Source organism: Microtus ochrogaster, chromosome 15, assembly GCF_000317375.1.
Source record: "Microtus ochrogaster isolate Prairie Vole_2 chromosome 15, MicOch1.0, whole genome shotgun sequence".
NCBI lineage: Eukaryota > Metazoa > Chordata > Mammalia > Rodentia > Cricetidae > Microtus > Microtus ochrogaster.
This window is the reverse complement of record NC_022017.1, coordinates 8468234-8495828: the sequence shown is the minus strand read 5'-3', so window position 1 is coordinate 8495828 and position 27595 is coordinate 8468234. Positions and strand designations below refer to the sequence as shown.

General features: G+C 46.9%; 1 protein-coding gene across 6 annotated transcripts in view; it reads right to left on the bottom strand.

Moving 5' to 3' along the window:
* Nucleotides 1-15416: 15416 nt before the first annotated feature.
* The window catches only part of Slc38a1 (solute carrier family 38 member 1), a 73802-nt gene continuing 61623 nt past the window's right edge, over nt 15417-27595 (bottom strand). For all 6 annotated transcript variants that reach the window (XM_026782730.1, XM_026782729.1, XM_013348677.2 and 3 more), the window contains 5 exons: nt 25622-25722; nt 23714-23832; nt 23048-23189; nt 22856-22953; nt 15417-21136 (listed from right to left, as the gene is read on the bottom strand). In XM_026782730.1, the coding sequence (XP_026638531.1) occupies nt 21035-21136; nt 22856-22953; nt 23048-23189; nt 23714-23832; nt 25622-25722 (562 nt within the window). In that variant the 3' untranslated portion in view covers nt 15417-21034. The remainder of the gene's footprint in view (nt 21137-22855; nt 22954-23047; nt 23190-23713; nt 23833-25621; nt 25723-27595) is intronic.

Here is a 27595-nt window from a genome sequence, read left to right as displayed (position 1 = left end):
GAATGAGCAAAGAGAAACCCTTCACTCGTGTAGCTGACATTCTAGCAGAGGGCCGGCACATGCTATCCGAGGTGAGGTGCTAAGTTGTGCGTATACTGTATTCTCACAGGAAATGACCAGGGCAGATGGTACTGAGGAAGTGAGGATTGGGCAGGGATCTAAGGAGAAGAATGGCCTGGGCAGAGGGCATTTGTGGGAAAACATTCTGGTTCCACGGACATACAGGAGCAAGGAGTCTTTGTGTCTCCATTTTCAAGAACACTCAGGAAGCCAGGGCAGCTGGAAACAACAGAGCAAGAAAGATGCTAAAAGACAATAAAAAAAAGAGTAATCACAAGTGAGGGAACAGTAACTCCAACTGCTGGGCTCTCACTGAGCAGGCAGCGGTGAGGACACAGCAAGACTAGGGAATGAGCAAGGTTGTTTCTGAAGCCTCAGCTAAGGGAAGGTGTGGGGCAGGCACATGGGGCTTCTGGTTCAAGAGAGCTATATAAGTCACGCTAATGTATGTCTTATCCAAAGACGGGGGACAACCCGAGATCACCAGAATGTTGATAGAGAAGAGATTCTGGCCTAATATGGTGGCACATCCTTGTAATTTTAACACCCAGGAGGCGGAGGCAGGAGGATGAGAAGTTCAAAGCCATCATCAGCTACATAGTGAGTTTGCAGCCAGCCTGGCTAGGCTACATGAGAGCCTGTCTTAACAGAAACAAAAACAAACAAACACAGAAAGGGAGCAGGAGGAGGTTCTGGCTGAGCCTGCCCCATTCAATAAGGGGGTGAGTTAGAAGAAGCAAAAAACAAGAGAATGAGAAGAGACTGAAGAGATGGGGTGAAAATGGGGTGAAAACTGAGCGTGTGAGATGCTGGGACAGCACTGACGGTCAGGTTAGAGTCAGGCTTGACTGTACTAGTCAACGATGGTGACCTTGACAAAAGCAGTTTGTCAGAGTGACTGGAGTGGACCCTGGCTGAAGTGGGCTGTGTGAAGGACAAGGAGGGCAGGCGAAGAAATTAAGGATGGATTTTTCTTCTAGGTTTATTGCTGCAAACGGACAGGAAAGGAAGGAAGCAACACGGGAGCTGATAAAGGCTTAAGAGAAGGCACTCGCTTTGCTTGTCAAATGGCACCAAGGGTCCTCTCCCTGCCCTGATCTGTCGTGAGTAAGTGGGAGAGAGGGAAGAATCACAAACATACGTCTATGACCGATAATGCATCACTGCAAGGAGAGACTGTTTTGTTCATTGTTTGGCCTTCCTCTCCTTTGCTGGAATCCATGTAAGCTCTATATGGGGCCTGATCTTTCTGTTTGGTTCACTTGTGCATCCCGAGTAGCCAGGCTGACATATGGTAGGCACTCAAATGCTGAGTAGTCGCTTGCTCAAACGTCGTTGGAATGGGCCCCAAGTACTGAGGCTGGCTTTCCATAGAGAATAGGAAATTCATCTGCGGAGACACAAGAGTACCTCTGTGGAGGACGGTTCTGCTGGTGGGTGAATGGGGTTCTCTTCTGACTGCTTCAACTGTCTCAGTGAAGGAGAGAAACAAACTATGTATGTGAGAGAAATGGATAAGAAGCTTGGGGTTCAAGAAGAGAGAAGAGGCTCAAGAGCGGTTTAAGAGAAGTAGAGAATGGAGTATGGACTCAAGTCTGTGGGCAGCGGGGTACAGCTTGGGTTCTGGTCAAGTGCATACAGCACAGCTTATCAGGATGCTGACATTTCCCCAAGATGTATGGAGATGCGGTGCTGGGCGGTGCTAAGGAGTGGATCTGGTCCAGGGCAGACGCACTAAAGAGGAACCTGATGAGACAGTTCCCGTGAGGGGTTTGCAGTGTTAAGGGAAGCTGTGGGGCTCGTGACACCATCAGGGTTAAGATGAGAACTCCGGGATTAAAGGGCAAGAGGCAGGAATGGTCCTCAGGACCCTGAGACAGGAAAGCTATAGGAGATGGGGTGTCCACTCATGCCTGCAACCTTAAAGACAGTCACTGCGTAAGAGTAGCCTGAGAGAGAAGACCACACCCACATCCTCCTCCCACCCTCTGCCATGTCCATCAGTGGCTGAACACAGTTGGCGCTAGCTAACTTTGAGAGCATAAGGGAGGCATTGCCAAAGGCTCCAAGTGCCTGGAGCAGAGCAGAGAAGAAACTAGAGGGAAAGGATATTTAAGTCGACTGGGGTGCTTGTGCCAAATCAGCCTAGTGAAATTAAAGGAAATAGGGGGCCCAGATGAAGATGTACAGAAGTTTGAGTGGTCCTCAGATTTAAGCTGGGCACGAGGGACATAAAGAAGTCCAGAGACACGCTGCCTGGTTTGGGGAGTGGAGGAAGTAAACCACACATGAGAGGGTGGCATTCAGAAATGGAATGCATGACCTGAGCCTGGCTTGCAGGCTTGTAGTCCCAGCGACTCATAAGATGGACGCAGAAGGTTCACAACTTCAGAGCCATCCCGGGGCTCCAGAGTGAGTTCAGGTGCATCTTGTCTCAAAATTGAAAAAAGTCAAAGGACGGTTGGGGACATGGCTCTGCGGTGGAGTGTTTGTTAGCGTGTGCAAGGCTCAAGTTCAGCCGGGACTGTGAAGGGATAAAAGAAAAGAAGGTGACAGAATAGAAAGGGAAGGGAGGGGAGGGTGGGGAGGTGAGGATAGGAAGGGGATGGGAGGAAGGAATGCATGGTTGGAAGTAGTGAAACATGGCTGTGAGCCCAGCATCCAGGAGACTGAGGCAGGATGATTACCTTACCAGTGTGAATCCAGCCTAGGCTACCTAGTGAGACTAGCTGTCAACAAGCAAACGAACACCCCCCCCCCCCGTCCCCCAATACTACCAAACAAACAAAGGAATGTAAAGCATGAAGTGGAGATGAAGGAGCTGCAGTTGCTGGCGGAGACAGGTCTAGATACTACAGTGTGGGTAGAGGGGACAGTCATGAAAGACGAGAAGGGCCAGGACTAACCTGGGAGCCCAGACTGCCCCTTAGTGCCACCTGTCTCCGGTATCTGCTAGCTGCCTCATCTGCCCCAGTTCCTGCCTCTGCCTATGGTGCTGCGGAGGGGCCCTGTGGCTGAAGATCACAGACACTGAGATCTAGGAACTGCCCTGACAGTCTATGTTAGAGTGTCACCACTAGGAGGAGCCTGGCTTCTTTGCCTTGGCATCTGTAGCTACGACCGAGCTGATGGGCACACGAACAGGTATGACGTCCCCTGGCCTCCAGCTCCCCAAAACTCCAGAGTCAGACTGGGCTGCTAGGTGGACCCTGTTGTGCTCGGAACCCCGGACGAGCTATGAAAATACCGTTGGGGGAAGGACTGAGAGGCTGGCGCGGTTAAGGGCAGGGTGTACCGTACCACAGTATTTCCGGTTGCGTTGTGTGAATACAGAGGAGCCCTCATCCTAGGGCAAGTTCTTCATAACCGAGACTCCCCCCATAAAACCTGCAAAACACCTTTGGTTCCTAGGCGGACCTCCGGCACTCTGTTACGCTTTCTAGAGAGGGGGAAAAATCATATGAGTTTTGTAGAAAACACCAGATATGGGGCAAAAGTCACCTTTCAGACTACTGCAGCTTTTTAGTGCTAAACTCATGGTAACTTTTAAAAACACAGTGAGCGGTGTGTGTGTGTGTGTGTGTGTGTGTGTGTGTGTGTTTTCAAGAGCACACAAATGTAAGTCAAAGGAGACTTGAGAAGTTGGTTCTTTTCTTCTTTCGTGTGGGCTCTTGGGATTGATCTCAGGCTGTCGACTCAGTGGTAGCTGCCCTTCTTGCTGAACTAACTTAGTGTCCCTAATGATACAAAAATTATGCATATACAAAAATGTCATGATCTTGGGAACGATGGGAATGCCTGGAATAGGCTGATTCTACCTGATGTGATAAGATAATCTGGAGCCTGGTGCATTATGGAGAAAGCACTGTTTGTAATTATGACAAACTACACAGTTCCTAGGAATGTACTGCCAAAGGAGGGATTCATATAGTGAACCTTTATGAAAGGTATAAAACAAAAGCTATATAAATTAGGAGTCTTGCCATGTCTTGGGTGGGAAGTTGATAATCGATGATACAAGTATCTATTCCTTGCAAATCAGGGCTAATGTCCTTCTATTCACACCTATGATGTATCAAATTACAAAGACCCAAGGTCAGGGCTATTTCTTGTAGTGATGTATATACCATTAAAAATTACCCAAATGTCTATGTCTATAGACAGAGGGGAACTGAAAACTTATATTCTTGGCTTATTCATGCTAGATTCTTAGAATTTCTAGAACTGAATCTGAAGAACTGTTTCAGAGGGATTTCAATGTGGGGAAAAGAAGATGCAGCCTTGCACGTTGGTGTGAATTAGTGCAAGCCACTCAATCCTCACAGTGATTCCATGGAAAGTAGCTAATACTATTCATGTTGACAAAGGCAAAACCTTCCAAAGCCATCATGATAGCAAGGGACAGACCTGAGGTGGCCAGACAGGAAGATATGAATCCAAACAGGACTTCAGAGTCTGTGTGTGAATCCCAACTCACAGCTCTGGCGTTCACTGTCAGTTCAGCGTTCAAAGACGACGTCAGCCCTGGGTGCAGCTCTGTAGAAGTCTTGGCAAATGATGCTAATTTTAGAAATGGCATAAGACAGAAGAATATTAGTCATTTCTGTTTTTAATTTAATTTTTATTTTTTTTCAGATATATTTATTATGTAAACAACATTCTGCCTCCATGTATGCCTGCATGCCAGAGGAGGGCGCCAGATCTCATTACAGATGGTTGTGAGCCACCATGTGGTTGCTGGGAATTGAACTCAGGACCTCTGGAAGAGCAGCCAGTGCTCTTAACCTCTGAGCCATCTCTCCAGCCCCCTAGTCATTTCTTTTTTAAATTGCATTTAACTTCTGTCTGTCTGTCTGTCTGTCTGTCTGTCTCTCTCTCTCTCTCTCTCTCTCTCTCTCTCTCTCGTGTGTGTGTTATGTGTGTTTGTGTGTGTCTGCCCACACTTGGGTGGAGGTCAGGGGATAACTTGCAGGGGTCATTTCTCCTTTACCATGTGCGTTCAGGGGATCAAACTCAGAGAGAGAAACCAGTGTGGGATTGCAGAGTTGGATTATGTGTTGGCTTACTTCTCCTTGGGGAGGAACAAGGACTTCCTGTGACTTAATACCCCCCCCCATCCCAGTCATTCAACAAAGTTCGTTGGCCACCTCTCTGGTACTGAAATATAACAGGAACCCAAGTAGATGTGAACTCAGCCTTCCAGGGGACTGTATTCCAACTGGAGACAGAAAGACCAGTTACAAGAGATGTGCTAATAAAAGTGCTTCCAGGGGAGTCAAAGGTGGCTAGGGAGAAAGGGAAGCCAAGTCAGGGATGTAGGGAGTATGATGTGACTGGAATTGAGGAGTTGCTGTCTCCGGGATGGGCTCAGTGATGAGTTGACATCTGAGGAGATGCTTGAGGGCAGTGAGGACAACTGTCATGGATAAGCCATGTTAGTGACTACAGAGGGACTCTGACCACAGTGGCAACAGCAAGTCAAAACCCTGAGGTCAGGGCACTTTGGCACAGCTAAGGAATGAGAAAGCCAGTTTCAGGTAAGAGTGCACGGTAAACTCTCTTGGTGTCTGCACGGTATCAGAAGCCGCTGCAGGGTACAGCTAGTGGGCGGTATGACTTACTAACTTACTGCTTGGAGTCAGTTCCTGGCCCGGTAATACCAGACTTTGGTAGATAGTGTGTGTTCGCATACATCCCACACAGCACGCACTCACCCCACCCCCAAGCACTGCTTGAAAAGAGGATGTGGCCTGAGAGCTTTCAGAGATCTCTGAGGGGAACCCCAGGAGGCTCCTGAGAATGGTCCAGAAGTCCCATCCCAGGCACCACTTGGTTAGACTGTGTTTGTGTACTCTCTGTGGTTGGCCATGACACTCTGTCATTTAGAGAAAGGACTTTGGAAAAACAGAACGGTGTCTTTGATTTTGAACAGAACGAAGAAGGGTCATCAGATGGTATTCAGGATGACTCTCCGCCACATGCACTAAGTATGACCCCACCTTCACTAACACCTTCACCACACAAAATGACCAAAACACAAACAACAACAACCAGGAAAACAAATAAAAACCAAACAGGATTTTATTTGTCAAGATTCAGGACATTCTTGCTATACTACTTAAACTTTACCCACACCAGTCACGGGCTAAGAAATCGGGGATATGCTAGCCATCAGACAGGTGTGGGCTCCATTAAAAAAAACTCAAGTCAAGCCAGTATTGCACCTGAGGCTCCATCTATGTAGTCTGACAGTTTGGACGAACTGACCTTAGCGGCCATTTGCATGTAGCCAGAACATTATTGTTGGAACAGTCTTCTAGTTGACGGAAGGTGTCCTTAGCCCAGGGGTTGAGGTCATTCATTTTTCTCCCCAGGCTTTGATATAGATTTTCATTGTGAGTTTAGTAACAGAGAGACCAGCTACAGGAAAAAGGACGTGGCCCAGAATGAGCTGACATTTCCAACAAAATCCCACATGGTAGCAGTTGAATGGAGTCCAACCAGAGAGGGTAGTGTGGCCGTCAAAGAATGCTGCTTGTCTAGAGCTTAGATGGCTGTTTCCTGGAGAGCAGTCTGGAGTCCTCCCTTGTCTCACAGGAGCATGTTCTGGGGACAAGCTTGCTGGATTCTCCTCAGGAGGGCACCGTGTGAAGTGCCACTTCTTGATCCTGGTGTGTTAGATCCAGGAGTCCACACGGCCACAGGAATGGATACAATGACATTGGGGCCTTTCTTATTGGCACTTAGAGAAGGTAGCTCCCTGATTGTTTTGACAAGAACTACATCCCCAGGAGAGAATGGGGGAGACTCTGTGTCCCTCATTTCTAGACCTCCTGGTTTAAGTTCTGAAAGGACTTTATGAGCTTGGCTAGAGGTGACATATGTTACCAGATGGTTGGTTTCGAGATCATGTGACTCAAGTCCCTTGGAAGAAAAGGTCCGCCATGCATTACTTCAAAGGGGGATAATCCCAGTTGCCCTGGTACTCCTTTAGATGTCAGAGCTGAGGGCATGACTTTATCTAAGGCATTAGAAGAGTCCCTTTCTCCCTGGCAAATGACCCTCATCTGACAGTCATTGAGAGGTTTAATCTTTGCTTTACTTAATCTCTCAAAAACACAACAGATCAAATGCTTTCTCTCCCAATAACATCCCAGGGTGAATCACTCAAAGGGATTGCCTGGGGTCCCATGGAAACTCAGGCCTGTGGATCTCAGGTCTACTGTGCAGTCGTCATGAGCTACAGTTCTCTCCCCTTCTGTTACCCTCAGACTATTCACTAAAGTCCAGGTCTGATCTAAGATGACATGCCCCCAGGCCGTGTCATAGAGACTGCTCAGATGCTGGGAGTCCCATACATATTCATCAGGATTCCCAATGAATCCACTTAATTCCTTTTTGATAGCTTTAGTCTCTACTACTAAGGGGAGGGTCTGGCCAGAGAGACTAAATCCCCGCAACTGATAGGAGCAGATGCGGAATCTCAGAGCCAAGCATTAGGTAGAGCTCAGAGAGTCCTGTGGCAGAGGGCAAGAGGATCCGAGGAGCCAGAGGGGTCAGGAGCACCAGGAGAACACGGCCCACAGAATCAGCTGGCCAGGGCTCACAGAGATCAGGGAACCTGGAGGTGTCTGACCTGGGTCCTCTGCATATATGTTATGGCTGAGTAGCTTGGCTTCATGACAGTGGGAGTGGGGGTGGGGGTGGGCACTGACTCTTTTGCCTACTTATGGGACTCCATTCCTCCTCCTGGGTTGCCTCATCTGCTGTGAAGTGATGGTATGTGCCTGGTTTTATAGTAGCATATTATACCGTGCATGGTCGATGTCCCTGGAAGGATTGCCCTTTTCGGAGGGGAGATGGAGGGAGGGAGGGTAGATCTGGGTGAGAGGAGAGGGGGGAGGGAGAGACTTGGGGGAGGGAGGGAGGGGAAATTGGGCCTGGGATGTGATATATGAGAGAAGAATTTGAAAAAGTGGAATGAGGTGTGAGTGTTACCATGAAGAAATAACAGCAGAGTAGAAAAAAAGAGGAGGCTCTGGAGTCTTCTCCCATGATCTCCTGCAAGGGAAGCATCTCAGGGCCCTCTGGAGGTGGTTGAGAAGCCTCAGAACCACCTGAGGTCCTTCTGTTAGGGTGGACAAGGTCCTGGAGAGTATGGGAACCAGGTCAAGATGTATGGGTTTTAGAGAAGCGAGGCTTACAAAAGTAGATTCAGGCAGTGTGTTTATAGGGTTAAATAGGAGGGCTCCTGACTGCCGAGGCAGGGGAGCCAAACCAAAGACAACCATCACAGTAGCAGGATGTAGCTAACAATTACGGACTAATTCTAGGTGGTCTTGATGTTGAAGAAAAGTCGGACAGAGGGAACCTCAGACCATTCTCTCTGTTCTGTAGAACTGGACCAGTAGAATGATAGTATTACAGTCGGGGCTTCCCTAGAGGCAGCCATTTTTCCTCATCACCCAAGAGATATCAGGATCATGCCTCTCCTGACAGGAAAGAAATATCAGGTTTTTTTTTTTTTTAAACTTTCTTTTTTTTTTTAAATTTTATTTACTTATTTATTATGTATACAATATTCTGTTTGTATGCCTGAAAGAGGGCACCAGACCTCTTTACAGATGGTTGTGAGCCACCATGTGGTTGCTGGGAATTGAACTCAGGACCTTTGGAAGAGCAGGCAATGCTCTTAACCGCTGAGCCATCTCTCCAGCCCCGAAATATCAGGTTTTTGTGTTGTTTGAGTGGCTGGAGGTCTAAGTCTTCCCGACGAGCGGCAGTTTCAGCAACATGACAGAAGGTGGCAGATAGAGAAGAGCTACCATGTTCTCAAGTCCGCACACACCCATGGCTCAGCCCCTGCCATCTCTCGCTTTCCTCTGGCCAGGTCACCCTTCGGTCCACTGTAGCTCCGTGTGTATCAAGACACTTTTGACGCAGTCATTCTTCAACACACTTGCTTTGCCATTCTCGCAGGAAGAGGTTTACAAAAGGCCACAAACCGAATGAATGAGGGACGTTCTGAAGCCATCACATAACTGGGAGGAACAAGGTGGCCGTAGTCCGTAGTTGGCACATGCAGTGGATGTCTGCAAGGGCACTCCTGGACACTAGCACAACAATATCCACTGACCTCCAGAGATCCCTGTCCATAGTGACTAGGCCAGGGGCCGCTAAGGGGGTGATGTCTGGGGTGGGAAGGAAGCATCAGAAAACGATTGGTAAATAGTCCCTCCCATCCTCCTTTGTGTATAGCTTTAAAATAGGAGGCCCGTTGAGAATCCTGTGAACTCACTAACGCTGAACGCCTTGCCTGTTAGACGAGTTAGCTGTGAAAGGACTGAGTCATTCCTTTCTGCTCAGAGGGTCGCTTTACTCCTGATCTTCACACAGATGACAGACACAGGCCAGCCAACCGGGTGGCCAGAGAAGTGTGCCTCGGGACCACAAAGGACTTCCACACTACCCAATTTTAAAAGCAGCTGCTCCTAAACACAACTTTTCATGGCCTCAGTTGACCAACCCCATGGAAACACAGGAGGGGCAATTAAAGGGGTCAGGGCATGGGCAGAGGAGTGACCTTCCCCATGGACCTTTCCAGGCATGTAGTCCTGTAGGTACAGGAAAAAGGACAGTCAAGAGTAGCAAGTGGAGAATCCGCCCTCCTCCACCTTCCCTCTCAAGATGAGGATTGGTTCCTCGGGGTCTAGTCTCAGTGTGTCTTGGTTAGAAGTGGCAATACAATGCCCTGGGTGGGCAGTGAACACATTCTGTTTAGCCATGTGAGATCACACGCGTTGTTCTGTCTGAATCCAATAGCTTCCTCTCCCTGCTCCCGGTGGAGGAGGGGGTGACTCGAGCTTCCAGAAGCACTAGTTGTGGCTGGAGAGGGGCTCACCTGAAAGGCGTCCTCAGAACACTAGGCGGGCACTTACTTTACTTCTGAGTCCTTTGAGGTTTTCAATCAGGCATCCCAACATTGAGTAGAATTCTTCCCCAAGCCCCGATGAAAGCGCCTAAGAGGTGGGGCTTTGGTGATGCTGGTGGTCCTCTAGGGGACTGGTAAGCTTGTTCATGGGACAAAGAATCCAACATCGGGGAAAGACAGAAGATCCAGTCAAATGTGGAGAAAGTAAGAATAACCGCTTCATCGACACAGCAAGCAGTTCCGTTTGGGATGGGAGTCCCTGAGGTGGGAGCCTGTGTCAGGTTTTTGTGGGGCCCTTGGGTCCTCCTCCTTTTCCTTTTTGGTCCTGTTTGGGTACCAGCTGCTGTGCCTTCCCCGTCTCTCCTGAAATTGTCTTCTGGGAAAACAAAAGTTGTGACTTAGAAGGCTGCTCTTGTTTTCCCAATCTACCTATAGCACTCTCTAACCGTCCCTCACCCAGGAGAGAATCCTGCTTCTAAGCTTCTCAGAAGAGCTAACCTACCAAAAAAAAAAAAACCAAAAAAACAACAAAAAAAACAAAAGCCGGGCGGTGGTGGTGCACGCCTTTAATCCCAGCACTCGGGAGGCAGAGGCAGGCGGATCTCTGTGAGTTCGAGACCAGCCTGGTCTACAGAGCTAGTTCCAGGACAGGCTCCAAAGCCACAGAGAAACCCTGTCTCGAAAAACCAAAAAGAAGAAGAAGAAGAAGAAGAAGAAGAAGAGGAAGAGGAAGAGGAAGAGGAAGAGGAAGAGGAAGAGGAAGAAGAGCCAACCTTTCCGAAGATAGGGCAGCTTCTCTCGTGCCCACTAGCAAGGGCTAAGCTCTTCCAGAAGGCCAAATTTAAGTCAAAAGTTCCCAGCTAGCACTTGGGAAGCTGGTCTATTCACAGATGTGTCCGCCTATGCTGCACAAGGCTTTAAGACTTACACTTTTGCTTTCTGGAGGCAGAGTCTCTAGCTGTGGTTGGCCACATGCTCGCTGTGCAGTGGAGGATGGGCTTGACCTCTGACCCTCCAGCTCCCGTGCACCACACTCTGGCTTTCCTCCTTTCTAGCATTTTCACCTTCTATTCCCCCCCCCCCATGTACTTTCTTGTATGTGTTTGTTTTCGTCTTTAACTCACTGTGTATTTTTTAGGGGATAATAGACTAAGGTGGCCATTTAAATAGATAAGCTTTGTGGTTATTTTTCTACCAAGCAGAAGACACTTTCATTCCTACCAAGAAAAGAAAGTTCATGTTAACAGAAAGACAGGTTATTCAATAGTAAACAGTATGTGCTGGTCTAATATTACGTCTTCTCTTTATTTTGAGTTTTGGATATTTTTTTTCCTTCTTTGGTAATAGACTCTGAGAGTCTATTAGGTTTTTTTTTTTTTTTTGTGTGTGTGTGTGTGTGTGTGTGTGTGTGTGTGTGGCTTCTATGTTTTGAACTGAGAGAGCTTTCCTTACTACACGACATGAGATGGAGATACACACTTTGTAGAAAAGCTTTGAAGAATGCTAGGTATATTGGCACATGCCTTTAGTTCCAGCACTCGGGAGGCAGAGGCAGGATCTATGATCTCTGAGTTCAAGGCCAGCCTGTTTGCAGAGCAAATTCTAGGACAGCCAGACCTCTCTCAGGAAATTCTCAGAGAAAATCTGTCTCAGGAAAAAGAAGAAACAAAAGGAAGAAGAGGAGGAAAGCAAGGAGAAGGAGGAAAAGGAGGAGGAGGAGGAGAAAGAAGGAAAGCCTGGAAGATGTAAAATGGGATGCTGGCAGTTCCTGGGAGACCTGTCAGCGGATCACTACACAGCCCTGCAGGTTTATTTTAGGAAGACCTATGGTGTGGGTAAAACGACAGCCAGCGCTATCACAGTGTATCAACTGCAGCCATCAGGGTCTAGTCTTTTTAACAAACAGACTTCTGCTCCTGAAACTTGTCCAAGGCTGTCACAAACCACAGGCTAACACTGGGATCTCCAGCGAGGCCTTCCTTCCCCAGAGTCTCACGGAGAGAGATTGCGTGCCAAGGACCTTAAACCATTGACACTTCCAAGAGGAGACACACTTGGGCACAGACTTCTGGGGTGACATTCCCTGGACATATTTCATGCTGTACCGGGAGAGGGTGAGTGTTCAGGACTGTTTTCAATCTAGAAGCAACAGCTTTATAGATGCCAAGTGCCAACCCAAGACTGAGCAGAACAGAAACCCCGAGGGCGGGATGACCCAAGGAGAAAAGCTTCCTCAAGCTAACGGGGTTTTAACACTCCATTTCATGTCTATATAAGGAAGCCATAGCTCTTCCGTCTCAAGCTCAAGCTGTCTTTAGTCTATAATAGCACAGTAGAATCTGCTCAACAAAACCAGAGTTAAACTTCCCTGGCACCTACTGAACACTGTGACCAAATCCCTCTCCTTTTGGTCAAGCAATGCAATCAATCATGTGTATTGGTTCATCGGAAAGTTCTTTTCTGGATGATCTGAAAACTAAATTGTGTAACCCTGTCTGCCTTAGAAGACCATGCTGGAGAACGCTGTCATTTGACAGATATGTCAAGGAGTGAATGCCTGCAAAGTCCCCACTCCAAAACAAAAACAAAACAACAACAACAACAACAACAGCAACAACAAACCCCATACAACAAAAAACAAAACTAGTCTAGAACCAATCTTCTGGCCTGTAACCTGCACCCTAGTTCCAAAGGGCACTAATCTAGGATAGACTATAAAGTGTACTTTCCTCATAGACCAGGAACCTCATTGAGAAAAAAATTGAAGTCGAAAGGTATTCTCACAGATATATAGACAGTACAGGGGAATGTATTCATTCCTTAGGTTGCCTTTCCTAGCTTGGAACTAGGAAACAATAAACCTTTGAAGGTGTGTTCTATTGCCCTGTAGCTAGTCAACACTGCACAGTTCTAGATTGCAAAGGAAGCCTTTATGATCACTTTACACAGAGACACGCCTATGCAGGCAAACAGGCCAACCCTCCTGAGAATAGCTGCTTTATTACCAAGAATAATCTATGGGACTTTTCATTGCGACCAAAAGGGAAGTCAAAAAAATTGACTTTTAAAGAGGTGAAGAAGACTATTTGGTGAACTTCCAGTGAACGAAGGTATTTCCCTTCTGTGTTATGGTATTCCCTAGATCCTAAATGCTGTTTTTGAGCCCCACTTTTAATTTGTTTTTGTCTTTAAGCTATTTTACGATCCTGTAAATTGTAGCAAACTGATAAGAAACAGAAACTTTTATTGTCTAGAGAAAAAGTGAATTCCGGTTGAGATACTAATAGGCTTGTCTTGCTTGAGAAGGGCAGTTTTACACTGATTACTTCCATGTCTGGTCTTGAATTCTTTGAACCTCCCACCTAGGCTTTCTGCTCAAATACTGAGTTCATAGCCTTGCAAATATATTTTTTTTAATGCTTCAATTTCTTACTACATAGTCCAGGGCTGGGCTCAAACGCTCGGTGTAGTCCAGACTGCCCTCCTCCTCCCACATTCTCTTGAGTGTACTTCCGTGGCTCACATTGTAAATCATTTTAAAACATCTTGTTCCTCAGTTATTAAACGAGCTAAAGTTGGGTATAGTGGCTCATGGCCCTAATCCCAGCACTCAGGAGGCTGACGTAAGAGGATTGCCCATAAGTCTGAGGTCAGCCTGGTCTACATAGTCAATTACAGGCCAGCTTGGGCTATGTAGGCTTTGTCTTAAATAAATAAATAAATACAAGCTAGCTAATTAACACGATTTTAAGTCGTGTCTCAAGTACACAGGTTGCTCCTTTGTGTTTTGTGTGTGTGCGTATGTGTACCTATGAGTTAAGGTTTTTATTTTGAGTTCTCTTTAGACATAAGGTAATGGTGATCTCGGTTTACGTTCCTCAAAGACTACCCCTCCCCCAGTATTTAAGGAGTAACATTTATCTTCTCCATAGGTTCTAGAGACCACTGTTCTGGTCCCATTTGTGCTGCCCGTGGTGGCAATTATTTTTATGCCAATACTAATTTGGTTTTACTGCTGTAGCTTTAAGATGAATTGACAATCTGGTCATTTTGAGACTGTGTTAACTCTAGCAAAGCAGAGATCATAATTCAACTTGAATAAGTCTAAAATTCACAGTAACCAGAGGTTTCTTTTTTTAAAGGCTCAGTTATTTGGGCCTCATCTATCTCTCTGGACTAATTAGAGCAATTTCTTGTCTTTAATGTGCAAGCAAACAGGACCCAAGGTGTGTGTAGTTTTCACAAGGCCCCGTTTATTCTCCAGGGTTGGGGCAGACCAAGCCTAGCCCAACAAAGATGTTACAGGGGACAGAATGAGAGAACAGCGCGCGCACACACACACACACACACACACACACACACACACACACACACACACACACACAGTGACAGTGGCAGGCGTCAGAGCCATCAAAAGGTTCATAGCAACAACAGTGAAAAGTCATTGTTCTACTGTTTGCCCTTGTGACTTCTATCACTTAAGAAGTTTGTGAGGGTGTGGTGGTGCACGCCTTTAAATCTCAACACTCAAGAGGCAGAGACAGCCAAATCTCTGTGAGTTCCAGGCCAGCACAGTCTACATAGTGAGTTCCAGGCCAGCCAGGACTCTTTGTAGAGAGATACACTATCTCAAAAAGACACACACACACACGACACAAAAGACATGTAACTTTAATGGTATCAGCTTTATGCCTAATGAAGCTAGGTTGGGGTTCCTAGCTTGGATACCTGTGTTCCTACTTCTCTCTAGAGATCTGTATGAGCCATTGTGGGCTGTTGTCATCAACAGGACAGGGAGAGACACAGTCAGCCCCATATCCAGTAATAGGGGGGAAAAAAGCAAAAACCCCAGGCTATCCTTGCAGTAACTGTTCACACGAGGAATTTGTGTATCTGACCCTGGCCTTCTTGCCTGACTATTAAAATTTTCTTAAGGTAAGAAGAGCAAGTGATGGGAAAGCTCAAAGGCTAGATTTCTCCCAAGGTAAAATGTATGTGTGGACAGGATTCCTGATTTCAGGGTGGCTGCAATGTGAGAGGCTACTGCAGCACAACACAAGTTGGAAACACCGTGTCCAGTCTACTGATTCCAAAGAGTGGGGAAACATGCATGAGCCAGACCAGATGATACCACTAAAAACAAAATAAAACAAACAACAACAACAACAAAAAACATTTTTTAAAGATAAGACCTTGCTGCATGGCCCAAGCTGCTCCATTTTCCATATTCTTGTCTCAGCCTCCCAAGTTGATAGAGCATAGGCACGTACCATCAGGCCCACCTAAAGTCTAGGTTCTTGAAGATAAGTTTCCATGATCTAGAACCATGCTGTGTGATCAAGCCCTCCTCCAGGAACTCACCAGCGTGCATAGCACTGCTGCCCTTTCATCACGGCTGCCTGGAGAATCACACAAGACGCACAGGTACTTTTAATTCACATTTTTAATGTTTGAAAACTATGTTAACACTGAGTTTATAGAACATAGCTTCCCACACTTTCTTATTTATACCACACCCTGAAAAACAAACAAACAAACCCAACTTCCCAAGATGGACAGTTGACAGCAAAGTTTTGTGACTTGTGGCTCACTTTGGATGCCCACCAGAAATCATTTACAAGAATTTACATTAATAAAACAGTGGTTTGCTACATGTACTGAGTCAGAGAGAGTCTAAGACACATTGGACTCTAGAGACTGTATTAGGTACCAATGGTTAAGTTTCAAGTGATGGGTGGTGGGGGGGCAGACAAGACAGTCTATGTTGGCATCAACACTAAAAGGCAAACATGCAAGACCTTCAAAACCCTAAATAACAGGATGTTTTCCTTCAAATCTGTGCTCATAAGAATATTTGGCCCTCCCCTCAAGGATCCCAAAGTCTGGGAAAAGATAATTCCATTTTGGAAGAAGAAAAAACAAAAAAACCCTCCCTAACTTCTGTTATCTTAAATCCTATGCAGTAGCATCAATGTTAACCAGGAACGAACATTATGAAGAAGCAACTTCTCATTTGGGGCAGGTCTTTTTCTATATGACAATGATTTTCTTCTAAGTTGTCCTTATTTGTATCATCTAAATAACAGATCTCAACAGCAGCATATGAAATCGAAGCAGTTATTTCTCAACACTTCTTTTTCCAAACAATTAAGGTTTTAGGCTCCAGGTTTACATTGACACAACTATGGGAGAGAAGGTAAAATTCTTCTAATTCCAAAACAAAACCACTAACATCTCTAAGAATGTATATTTCTTATGTGCAGGGACTAGTGACCTCTATTTCCATGTGGATCAACAACTGCAAAAATATACAGCCTCCTATGTATTTACAACATATTTACATACAAAGGAAGGATTCCTAAGTGAGCCTCAGCTGCATAGATTCTTTAAGCCTGTACAGATAGGCCCAGTGCTTTATGGTTCTTCCTCAGGGGAACCCTAAGAAAGACATCTGCATTCATGCCAATTTTGCATTATTCTTCAAGAACCCACCCCTTTAGGTTTAGCATTATTTTCAGTTATCACCCACAACCCCAAAGTCTTTGATTATTATCAGTAACTCACTGCATTTTAGAGAAGCATGTCCCATTGCAGGATTCTCAGATCTGCCCTCCTGAGAAGAAACCACTGATTAAATTGCAAGGTGGCAGTGTGACTTCTTTTTCTGAGTGCCCAGATGTTCCCCTGAATAGGCAATGCTATTCTTTGTTGTTGTTTCTTTTGATTTTTCGAGACAGGGTTTCTCTGTGTAGCTTTGGAACCTGTCCTGGAACTCGCTCTGTAGACCAGGCTGGTCTCGAGCTCAGAGAGATCCGCCTGCCTCTGCCTCCCGAGGCTCCACCACTACCCGGCAATGCCGTTCTTAAAGCCTATTCTCTTGATGAATGAACGGAGGCTTTGCCCGAAGGCATAGACCATGCACATGATACTAACCACCTCTGCCCTATTCTGATAAACAATGCCACCTCACACCATGCTCCAGAGACAGGCTGGGCTCTGCTCTTCCTTCATAGCCCCTGGCAGCTCCCAGAGCAGCGCAGACCTTTCACTAGACTACTTATTGTACAGATATTTTATATCTTTCCGATGCCAGGGCTGAACTTCACCAGGGCCTCGCACCTAGCAGGTCGGCTCTCTAGCCAACCACGAACACAGTCCTCTTGGAGAACCAACTCCTAGAAACTCAGCAATACCCGTGGACCGGCACTCTAATAAGGCATTTAAATTTACCTACATTTTGTAAAGTCTCACTTTGGTGTCTTCACAACTGTAAGAAAATATGTTAGTGCCTTAGGCCATTTCCCCTAAAGTGCAGGCACCCTGAGTTTTACTCATGCCCTTCCAGCAGGAGGGGACACAGGTAGGGGTCTCACACAAGATGTCTCCTTCATTTTCAGAGACACTGGCTGGGGTTCTTTCCTTCCCTTTCTGAGTCTTGGCTCTAATTCCTCACCCCGGGAACGATCTTCTGAGCTGTGATTGACATGTGATTGGCTCAAGAGTGGCTCCCAAACTTGATGCAGCTGGCATCACCTGGAGTCTAGACCTGAGACTTGCAGAGAACAGGTTGCGTCGTCCACGGCATCTGGCAACACGGAGGATTGGCATTCTGATGTGTCTGCAGATGCGGTCCATGCTGCTTGCTGGGGGGGCGGGGGCACAATTTGAGAAACACCAGCTTGGGGGCTTGAGCTGAACTCCAGAATTCTTGGCATAATCGTTGGAGGTATCCTCTGAAACACTGAGACATCTTACCGCAGACCTTGGTCATCTGCAACCCACCCCAATGGCGCCGTTACATTTCTCAATATGGTCCATAAACATACAAGAAAGAAAGTAGATGTCGACTTCTTTTGCGTCTGATTACTGAGCAGCTAGATCATGGTTGAGACAGAAGACATTAAAAGTGTCGTGTGCTGCTCTCAAAGATGGCTCTCCTGCAAGGAGATATGATGTTAGTGGCCAAGAAGGAGGCAAACTCTAGGAGGAAAGGCCACAGAACCGGAAGCAGCCAGGCCAAGTTTGGTAGTTTTGGAGAAGACAAAAGGTGGAGGCTAAGGAATCCCTCTTCCTCCTTTATCACTACCCTACCTGCCCGTTTCTGAACCTAGTTCCTCCAATGTTGCAGGAACCCCAAACGCAGTGCCCAGCAGACACTGTGGCAGAGATGAAGCCTGGATTCCACAACAACAGGCCATGGCTTACTCTTGGTCAGTCTGAATCCACACCCCCCCTCCAGTTCTATCTGGGAATTTGTCTTCTGCAGTCCCGTTGCACTATTCCAGTGCACCCCAACTCTAGATTTGACAGTCTTTCCCTGCTGCTCTGGGGGCCAAATCATCACATACAACCCAGTCACAGAACCATTCCAGGTTACAACACTTTGGGATATGTTCTCCCTCTGACCCGGGGGCTGCCTGTCCATGCCTAAAAGATGGGTTTTCTTTTTGCACATTCTGCTAACCCTACTTCTAACCAGCAACACTAAGCTAGGAATCAACAGTATTCTGTGTTACAATGGCCAGAAGACATTGTATGATACTGGCCCTGGCCAACAGTATGGAGATACTGTGTGCCAATGGAAAACACCGCTTCCCACAGCTAAGGTCTACTACTCTCGGGTCTACTAATTTAGCAGGAAAATGTCTATTGCATTTGATTGTACTGTTGAGTCCTACCTAACATCTGTGATACAGGTATGTTTTGGCTACCAGTTCATTATTCTGAACAAGAGTAAGAACAGTATACAGGAAATACCACAGAAACCATGGAATTAATCTGTGGTACCTGATGAATGACAGTAGGGTCTATTACAGTCCAACAAACTCGGGGCTGTACATAAAGGAGCTTTAAAATAAAACACACATCACAGACATCAACAACAATGTGCTTCCTGCAAACAAATATACTGTAAATAATACAGTATTTTTACCAACACATGAAATCCAGAGATCCAAAATCACAGCACATCCCAGAGTTAATGAGAGCGTTTGAATTCACTTTGTGAATGTAAAAAGGATGAAGGATGGTTACAGAATGAGGAAAACAAAGGGCTGGACAGTTTGCAAACTGAGTCGATACATTTTAAACAGTGCCGAACAAGCTACAAATTTTCCATCATTCCCCGTGACATGGAGAACATTTCCGCAAAGGGCAGAGGCGGCTGTGGGTTTTACCCTTTTCCTATCTAGGCCCTGGAGTTCAGTTGTCTGAGCTCAAGACCAACAGACTCTGAAGCACTGTACCAAGGTGATGATGTGATACTGTACCAAGGTGACGATTCCTTCTTTCCCAGGAGGATGATGGCAGGCCCTTGGACACCTACCTTATCTAAGGGACCTGATTGTACAAAGGGACATCTCTGCGAGACTCTCATGAGATTCCTGAAGAGCTTTGGGGACTTGAGTCAGCAGAAAGAGTCTACAGCTAAGCGTCTGGGTCCTCTGCCAACTCTCTGTTAGATCCTACCTGTTTCTAGGTAAGAAATCTGTGCACAGTGCATTTTTGTATCTGAGAATTCAACCAGAATACATCTGGCTGCGAACGAGCCCTGGGGGCACACTGTGCTCACAGGATGTGCACTTCCTACTGTAAATAAGCCATGACCATCCGCAGGTATGGCCAGCCACAGGTATGGCCAGCCACAGGTATGGCCACCAGCAGAACACGCTGCTCTGGGCTCCCTAGCTGCCATGTCCAAAGCTCTTGTAGTTTTCAGTCTCCTTGTCATTTCTTTCTGGTCCCCTCGGGAGGTGCTAGGGAGAACATAGGAGACTCTGCCCTCTTGCGTGGGTCCCATGGAACAGGTAGTAGAGGGATAACAGGAAGAAACACAGATGGGGAAGGGCCTCTTGTCCTCCCCAGCTCGGGCAAGAGGGGACACCGTGACTTCAGAAGTTTTCCAAAAAGACTATCTCAGAAGATTTACCTTCAAGATTGGATGGAGAGTTAACGGAGAATAGAAATGAGGCTTATTTAAGGTACAAAACGCTTGTATTTGTAATAACCTAGATTTATAGATATAAAACAAGTCTTTTAAAGACTCCCCTAAAGTAAAGTACCCAATATAAAAGAGGACAACCTAAGACAGGCCATCCTTAGATACACATTATTCTCTGTTGCAAAAAGCTGGTGGACATGACTAAATGAATGCTGCCGGGCTCATAAACCAACACATCACACACGCCCCCTGCCCCTTCAGAGATATGGGTGTAGACCGATGGCATCTGCACCAGGAGTGTTTCCTTAGGCGTTTGGGGCATCTCATTCATCACTGTGAGAGCCAGGGGACCCCAAGCAGGTGATTCAGCCTAGAGTTACCTGTGACATCAGATGCCAAGGGGGAAAACAAAGCTTCCCTTGTGAGCTCTCCCAAATGCGCATTTCAATATATTTCCACAAGTGCCGTGCCCACCCCTGCCCAGCCACAGACACTCCCAGGGACTAGCTCCGTGTGGGAGCAGGATGGAGTACCAGCAGGTCCAGGACAGCCCATGCTGGGTGACCAGAGCCGCCTCAAATACTGGGCATGCTCAGATGCAGTAATGGCAGGCAACCTGTCTCTCAAAGGATTACCCCTGTGTGCTATGTTAACCAAAATAGGCAAAGTATTTATGAAACCTTTTTTTTTCCTGAAACCTTTTTTTTCTGTAAAGCAAAATAAATATATACAATTTAAGATTATTTTCTTTTCTAAAAAGATACAGATAGCGTGAGCAGGGACGTCAGTAGGAAAACGGTTTTAGAACCCGGTGTCTGACAAATAAATACACCCGATGATGGTGTTTTCAGAGTTCTAAGGGACTGAGAAGGAGCCACAACACATAACGAGAGGGAAAGAAGACTGCATGAAACCTGGGAGAGATAAAATCCACAATCCCAGGAGGACACGAGTTGTTCCAGAGCGGGTTCTCTGTGTCACAGCCCGGGTGTTGTCATGTGCATATCCGTCTGTCTGTAAACTTGCAAAAGAAGTGGCGAAGAGTTGCTGATGGGTGACTGTCTGGGCGGGCGGGGGCAGGTGCTGGCTTTCCTTTGCCGGTCTCAGTGGCCTTCGTCGTGGCTGGACGAGCAAGCCCAGTCATAGATGACCAGCGGGATGCTGATCAGGGAGAACAACACCCCCAGCGCCAGGAAAAGGGCCGCCTGCAGCAATGAAACATGGGTTATTTCAAATGTACCCGGCACTTCCCTCAGGTCCCTGGAGGAAGAGTGGAACGCTCTGCCCCCTCCTCTGTGTCCCATGGTGTTTGGAGTCCATTACAACCACGGCTGAACTTTTCAGACGTTTCTAAACTGGGTGAATGTGGTCCTGCCAGGATGGGCAAACAGAAACTGGCCCTGGTCCTCTGCATTTTACACTTTGGCTTCTGGGTCACCTTGGGTGTGTCCATGGCACAAATGACTGAGTCTCCCTTATGACTTCCTCTTTAAAAGGATTACAACCTAACGAACTGGGTGTGGGGATACACACCTTTCCTCTCAGCCCTTGGGAGGCAGAGGCAGGCAGATCTCTGCGGGTTCCAGGTTAGCCCGGTCTATATAGGAGTTCCAAGCCAGCCATGCTTACAGAGTGAGACCCTACTTAAAAAAAAATTACAACTAAAAAAAAAGTTTGGAAATAGATCGAGGCTATTACCTATCAACCAGCATTGCTACTGAGAAGCAAATGTTTCTATTTGGAAGCGTGTCCTACGTGTTCATTTGATCTCAGTGGATTGACAGCAAGGCAAAACTCAGTTGCTTGAAAGGTTGGTGAAGGGCACAAGTGGATCAGACAGTCCAGCACCTGGGACACATTAGCTTGGCCTTCATGACAAACTGTGCAGGGGCGGAGTGCTCTTGAGAGCCAGGGGCTGGCCTGAAAACGGGGAAACGGCTAAGGAAAGCGTTGTAAATGGTTGGCTAGTGGGTCTAACACTCTGCTGTCCCTGCTCAAACAGAGCTCCTGTCTAGTGCCCTTTGAGAGACTCCAGTTTTATTGTGGGAGCAAGGACTGGAGAAGCCTAGGGAACTCATGGGGACTCTGCTATTTATAGCTTTAGTATGAGTGGGTTTCACTGCCCTGTGAGGACTCCCTGCATGGGGCTGGAGGATCTGGGACTCATGGCTTTGAGGATAATTCTCTTGGGGAAGTAGAGTTCTACCAGCATTAATGACCCCAGTCCAAAGTGCATGGTGAACAGACTCTTGCTTGCCACTCTCCCCTGCATCCATAGATGAAGGTGACAAATGTGACTGCAGTGCCTACACTACCTGGGAGGTGGCTGAGAGGTCTTCTCTGAAGCCAAGCAAAAAGATACCCCAGACAGGACTGAGTCTCTCCTGCTCCCCTCACTGTCCAAGCACGTTACTCTCAAGGTGCCCTTGAATGTCACCAGATCTATAAACAACCATCCCGACTTAGAAAGGCAGCTCCGAATCCACATCACCTGCCATCAGAAAAAAGCCTCCCTACGATAACTCTCAATATTTGGTGTGTAACAGCATCGCCTTGTCCTGAGCTGTGCAAGGGAGTCACGTGGTCATAAATCATCGGGGGACGGTAGATAGCATCAAAGTCTTCTGAGTCCTCATTGACTTCCCATCTTGCTAAAGACAAGGCACTACTCTACAGAGACACAGGGCTGGAAACATCCCCTCTCCAGCCAGCCGTGCCCTGGCTGAGAACACAGGCAAGGCCCAGTCAGAGCCACACTGGAAAAGCGACCGTGAGGACGGAAAGGGCTCTGGGTCTCCTAAGGGGAAATCTAAAGGACCGACACACCCTTCACTGCAACTGAAAGTTCTGTTAGAAGACTGTTTACCGGCAAGTTTAGCTGGGAAACTAATCAGAAAAATTAGAGTGGCTGGCAGCAGACATACCCAAATTCTTTGAGTGCCTTTATCTCCATCCTGGTTTGTGATTCGTAGGTAGAGCGACGAAGGAAGAATGAAGATGAGCATATTGGCCGACGTCACTCCTGCAGATTAAGAGAGCAATTGTTGAGGGCCGCCATTTCTGAGTGTTAAGCATAAATAGCTTCTGTATGCTGCAGGACAACTATAAAACCATACCTACAACTCCAAAAATATCCTTCATGGAGGGAATAAAGATCACCAACAAGTTGATGATCACCAAGAGTACGATGGTCACCCAGATGTGGCGGCACAAGTTGAACTTTGTCTTCTTGGCCAGTTCAAAGAGTGATGAGCGGACCTGCGGGGGGAAAAGTGGAAAAGGCCAAGGGCTCTGGGCGTTGGCTGACCCTCCACTCTCAACAGAAGAACTCAGACATTTACTAGCGTATGGCATTTGTCAAGATTTCTTCTCAATGCTTGGCAAACTTAGAGGTGGCATAGCAGTTTGAAGCTATGGGGGCTTGGCTCCAACTCTCAGGATCCTTATACATGACACAGCAAGCTTCCCTTTGGGTGGGGTAATTTCCACTTGGGTGGTCTCTGTGGTCAGGTAAGACAGGGGTGCAACCGCCCTATTTATATTCTTCTACAAAGAGGACGGTGGGAGGTCAGAATGCAGAGTCAGCCCCTACAAGCTACACTAATGTCTGAATCCCACTTCCGCTTGCTGCCTGAGAGGCAGAGACTTGGGCCGAGGTACATTACAAGTCGATGACCAGAAAAGCTGCCTGTGGCAGACCTTCTCTGGGAACAGGATCTTGTGGTCAGAATGAAAGTCCCAAGGCTAGTGTTTCTCCTGTGACTGTGAGGTCCTTTACTTACTGTGAAAAACAACACTGGTACAGTGAGGATGACAGCCACGATGACAGCCAGCCGCACAGTCAAGATAAGGATGTCATCTCTGCTCTGGTACTTGTGAAGGAGGTCTGACTGCACCTTTTCTGAAATGAAGGGGAGTCAGAGGGTTTTCAAAGGAGCATTGCAAACAAGACTCCATAAAGAGCAACGGAGGCAAGGTTCCGAAATCCATTACAATAATCTGCAAACCCAAAGAGATGCTCGTGTGTGTGTGTGTGTGTGTGTGTGTGTGTGCACTGTATTTGCACATGCACCGTTAGCTAAAAGGGATCTAAAGTCACCACTGCCCAGTGTGGAAAGCTTCCTCTCTCTCTCTCTCTCTCTCTCTCTCTCTCTCTCTCTCACACACACACACACACACACACACACACACACACACACACACACACCGGGAGCTCATCCCAAACACTGCCCGTCTCCCTGCAGGAACTATGGGCCACACAAACACCTCTCCTTCCTACTTGCACTCTGGAACACAACTTCCGGGACCAAGCAGCAGAGGGTAAGCCAACTCAGCCACCTTCAGGAAAGAACCCTTCCTGGTTACGTTCATTGCTCTCCCAAAACAGTCTTTAGTGTGAGGGCTCCTTTGATTTTCCTCAACTTACAACTGTAGAAAGCGTTATCTCAAAGGCTGACGATGCTGCAACGGAAGCCTCAGAAGGGCGAGCAAATGCTCACTCTTTTGACAAGTGCCTACCCCTCAAGACTCTGTTTCGGGGCCTCCCTCACTACACCTGTCTCAAGGTGGTAGGCAAGGAATTGAGACTGCAGCCAGTTTCAAAGACCTTGGTGTCCGTTTCTGAAATGGGACTAGAGGTTGTAATAAAAATCTCATTAGATCTAACTTTCTTTACTCAAAATGCATAGCCATCTTTAAATACCTGAGATATCACCCACGGATCATATAAAAGGACCCAGTGTTCTACTACAGATGACAAAATGAACTTACAAAGAAGACTCGTAACTTGAGCAAGGTAACCCGGGCCTTTACTGTTAGCTCTCTTCTCTCTGCCTTCACCCACCAGCCCTGCGATGCACGATCCTGCTGACAGCATTTCTATAAAAATGAATGAGCTTGGAAATGCCGTCCCCCATTGCTTATGAAATCAACACCCTTTCTCCAAGCTGAAGTAATCTGTAAATGTGTTTAAATTTTATTTAATTTTATGGTGAGGGGGGAATCCTAAAGAAGCATTTAAGAAAAAAGATGGTAAAATCTACTTAAATAGTTCTCAAACTGTGACAGTCAGGGAAGGCTTAAGTGGAGCTGCAGGGTCATCAGATGAACGGAAAAGGCACAAACTCTCCCAACAGGGTCAGCAGCACAAACGGGACACACTTTCTTTCTCAGCTCTCACTTGTTCCCGTCTTTACAGGGCACCAAGTTCCGGCGAACAATTAGCTGCTTTATTTTTAATTAACGCTGGGTGTCATGAGTGTGGGCTGGGCCTTTTCCCACTTCCAGCATATCTCTCTCTCTCTCTCTCTCTCTCTCTCTCTCTCTCTCTCTCTCTCTCTCTTCTATTAATGGAATCTGACCCAATTTTCAGTATCAAGTAGGAAAGCCTTCCGTGATGTCGTTTTAGATGTTCCTAAGATGGCATCTTTCTTAAAGGCAATCTCCCTGAAGAAGAAAAAGCTCCACAGGAAAACAACTGATATTATTTTCCACTGATTATTCTAGCAGGCGGCCTGAATGAATATGGGAGGAACCATCGCCGTCTGCTATGAGGAAAAGCCAAGATGAAACAAAACAGAAGGCACTGACCCTGTGCGGCACTCTCTGGCTTCAATGCGAAGCTACTTCAGTGCTGGTTTTCCCTGCTATCTTTAAACACAGACAGGTACACACGAGTGGAAGTAACTTACCATAGAATGTCAAGTACCCAAAGATGGCGGTCAGGAAGTACATGACAAACATGGCGAAGAAGGAAATGTTGGAAACCATCTGCATTTTTTTCTGTGATCGGCTAAAAACAAAGAGCAAGAATTAAAGAAAAAAAAACATTGCTGATTCAAACGGTCAGAGTTCAACCTGAACCAGAGACTAGCTTGAGTTCTCTCCTCTTAGGCTAGTATTCCCTGAACAGCTCAGCCGGCCCCCTGCAATGATGTGAATGAAGTGGTTTAGAGTAATTCTTTAACAAAACAAATGGGGACTTCGAGGCAGCTAGCCCTGGATTACACACGAGTGCCCTTCCAGATCATACGAGGGGTAGAGGGGTCAAGGTCATGATGGGGAAAACCAGAGACAGCTGATCCAAGCTAGTGGGAGCTCACAGCCATGGACTGACAGCTGCTGGGGGACATTATGTGGCTTGATCTGTTGGTGGTGGTGGGGGGGCTGGCAGTGGGACCAGAACTTGATCTGGGTACATGAACTGGCTTTTTGGAGCCGATTCCCTAGGGTGGGATACCTTGTGGAGCCTTGATACAGGGGAGAGGGGCTTGACTCTGCCTCAAATTGGCATGCCAGACATTGTTGACGCCCTAAGAGAGGCCTTACCCCCTCTGAGAACTGGATGGGGAGTGGGAAGGTGGGGACATGGGGGGGAGGTAGGAGAAGGGGAAGGAGGGAAAACTGGGGTTGGTATGTAAAATGAAACAAAAAAGTTTTTCATTAAAGAGAACAAAACAAAAACAAATATAAAAAGAGTATCCAGTTCTCATCTGGAGAGTGGAATTTTGAAAAAATATTTGTGATTGTTTTGATTTCCTATGTTACAAAAAAATTCAAGTATTTTTCTTTCGGTCCCAGGGGTTGAATAAGAGCTAGAACCTGACCCCACGTCTGCTGTCTGGGTCCTGGTGCTGCACTGCACGGCCTAGCCTCAGGGACACACTGGGCTCTGCCCATCTCGAGTATTCAAGGCCTCAGCTGAGGTGGTGGCGGGTTCTAGCTCTCAGTCAGGCTTACAACCAGGGATGGGATGACCCTTAAAGCCCAAGTGCCTAGTGACTCTCCAACCTGTGTGGTTCGTGCCAGTCACTGCAGCCAGTGCAGACAACGGAGGTGTCATGAGGAGTCTAGAATACAGGAGCACTGGGAAGGACAAGCTTGAAGTCACTAAATACTGATGACTCAACTCCATCTATATATATTCTGAAGTGCCTGTCTCTATGCATACACACCTTGTTCCTCCCCAATGGGATATCAGATATCTTTTATATACCTAAATCTTCTAAGTTTGGGACCAGCAGGGAAGAACATAGATATTGGCACTTCAAAATTCAGCCGTGAGTCAGTTACATAGGAAAGATAAAGACGGAACAGGGAACTCAGTGCCCTGTGCTAAGGGACGTCTCAGAATGGGAATGGGCAGCATATTGCGTCTTTCTTCTGGACGTAAGACTGTATGGGTAACGAGCTCTGTGTAGAGAGAATCTGATAACAGTGGGCTAAAAGGAGAAAACATGGGGATTTGTAAGCTGTCCTTTAGTCCTCTCTGAAAGAACATCAAAGGTGAGTCCACAGGAAGGCAGTGTGGTAGTACACCCCTAGGAGAGCTGAGACAGGGGGATTGTGAGCTTGGGAGTAGCCTGTGTTTCCTAATAAGTAAGATCCTGACTTAAAACAACAAATTCACTTACAAAACACCCTTGAGTAACAACAAACTTCTAAATAACACAATATTTAGAGAAAAAACGGACTCAAAAGCCCACGTGTGGAGAAGGGTGGGGGTGCTGGGGAGGTGGCCCAGAGGCTAAGAGCACTTGCTATGCAAGCAGGAGGACTTGACTTCAAATTCCCAGAAACCCAGTAAAGACCTGGCTGTGTAACAGAGCTAGCTGTAGTCACAGTGCTTGGGGTGGGGGATAGAGGGTGGGGACGGAGGGTGGGAT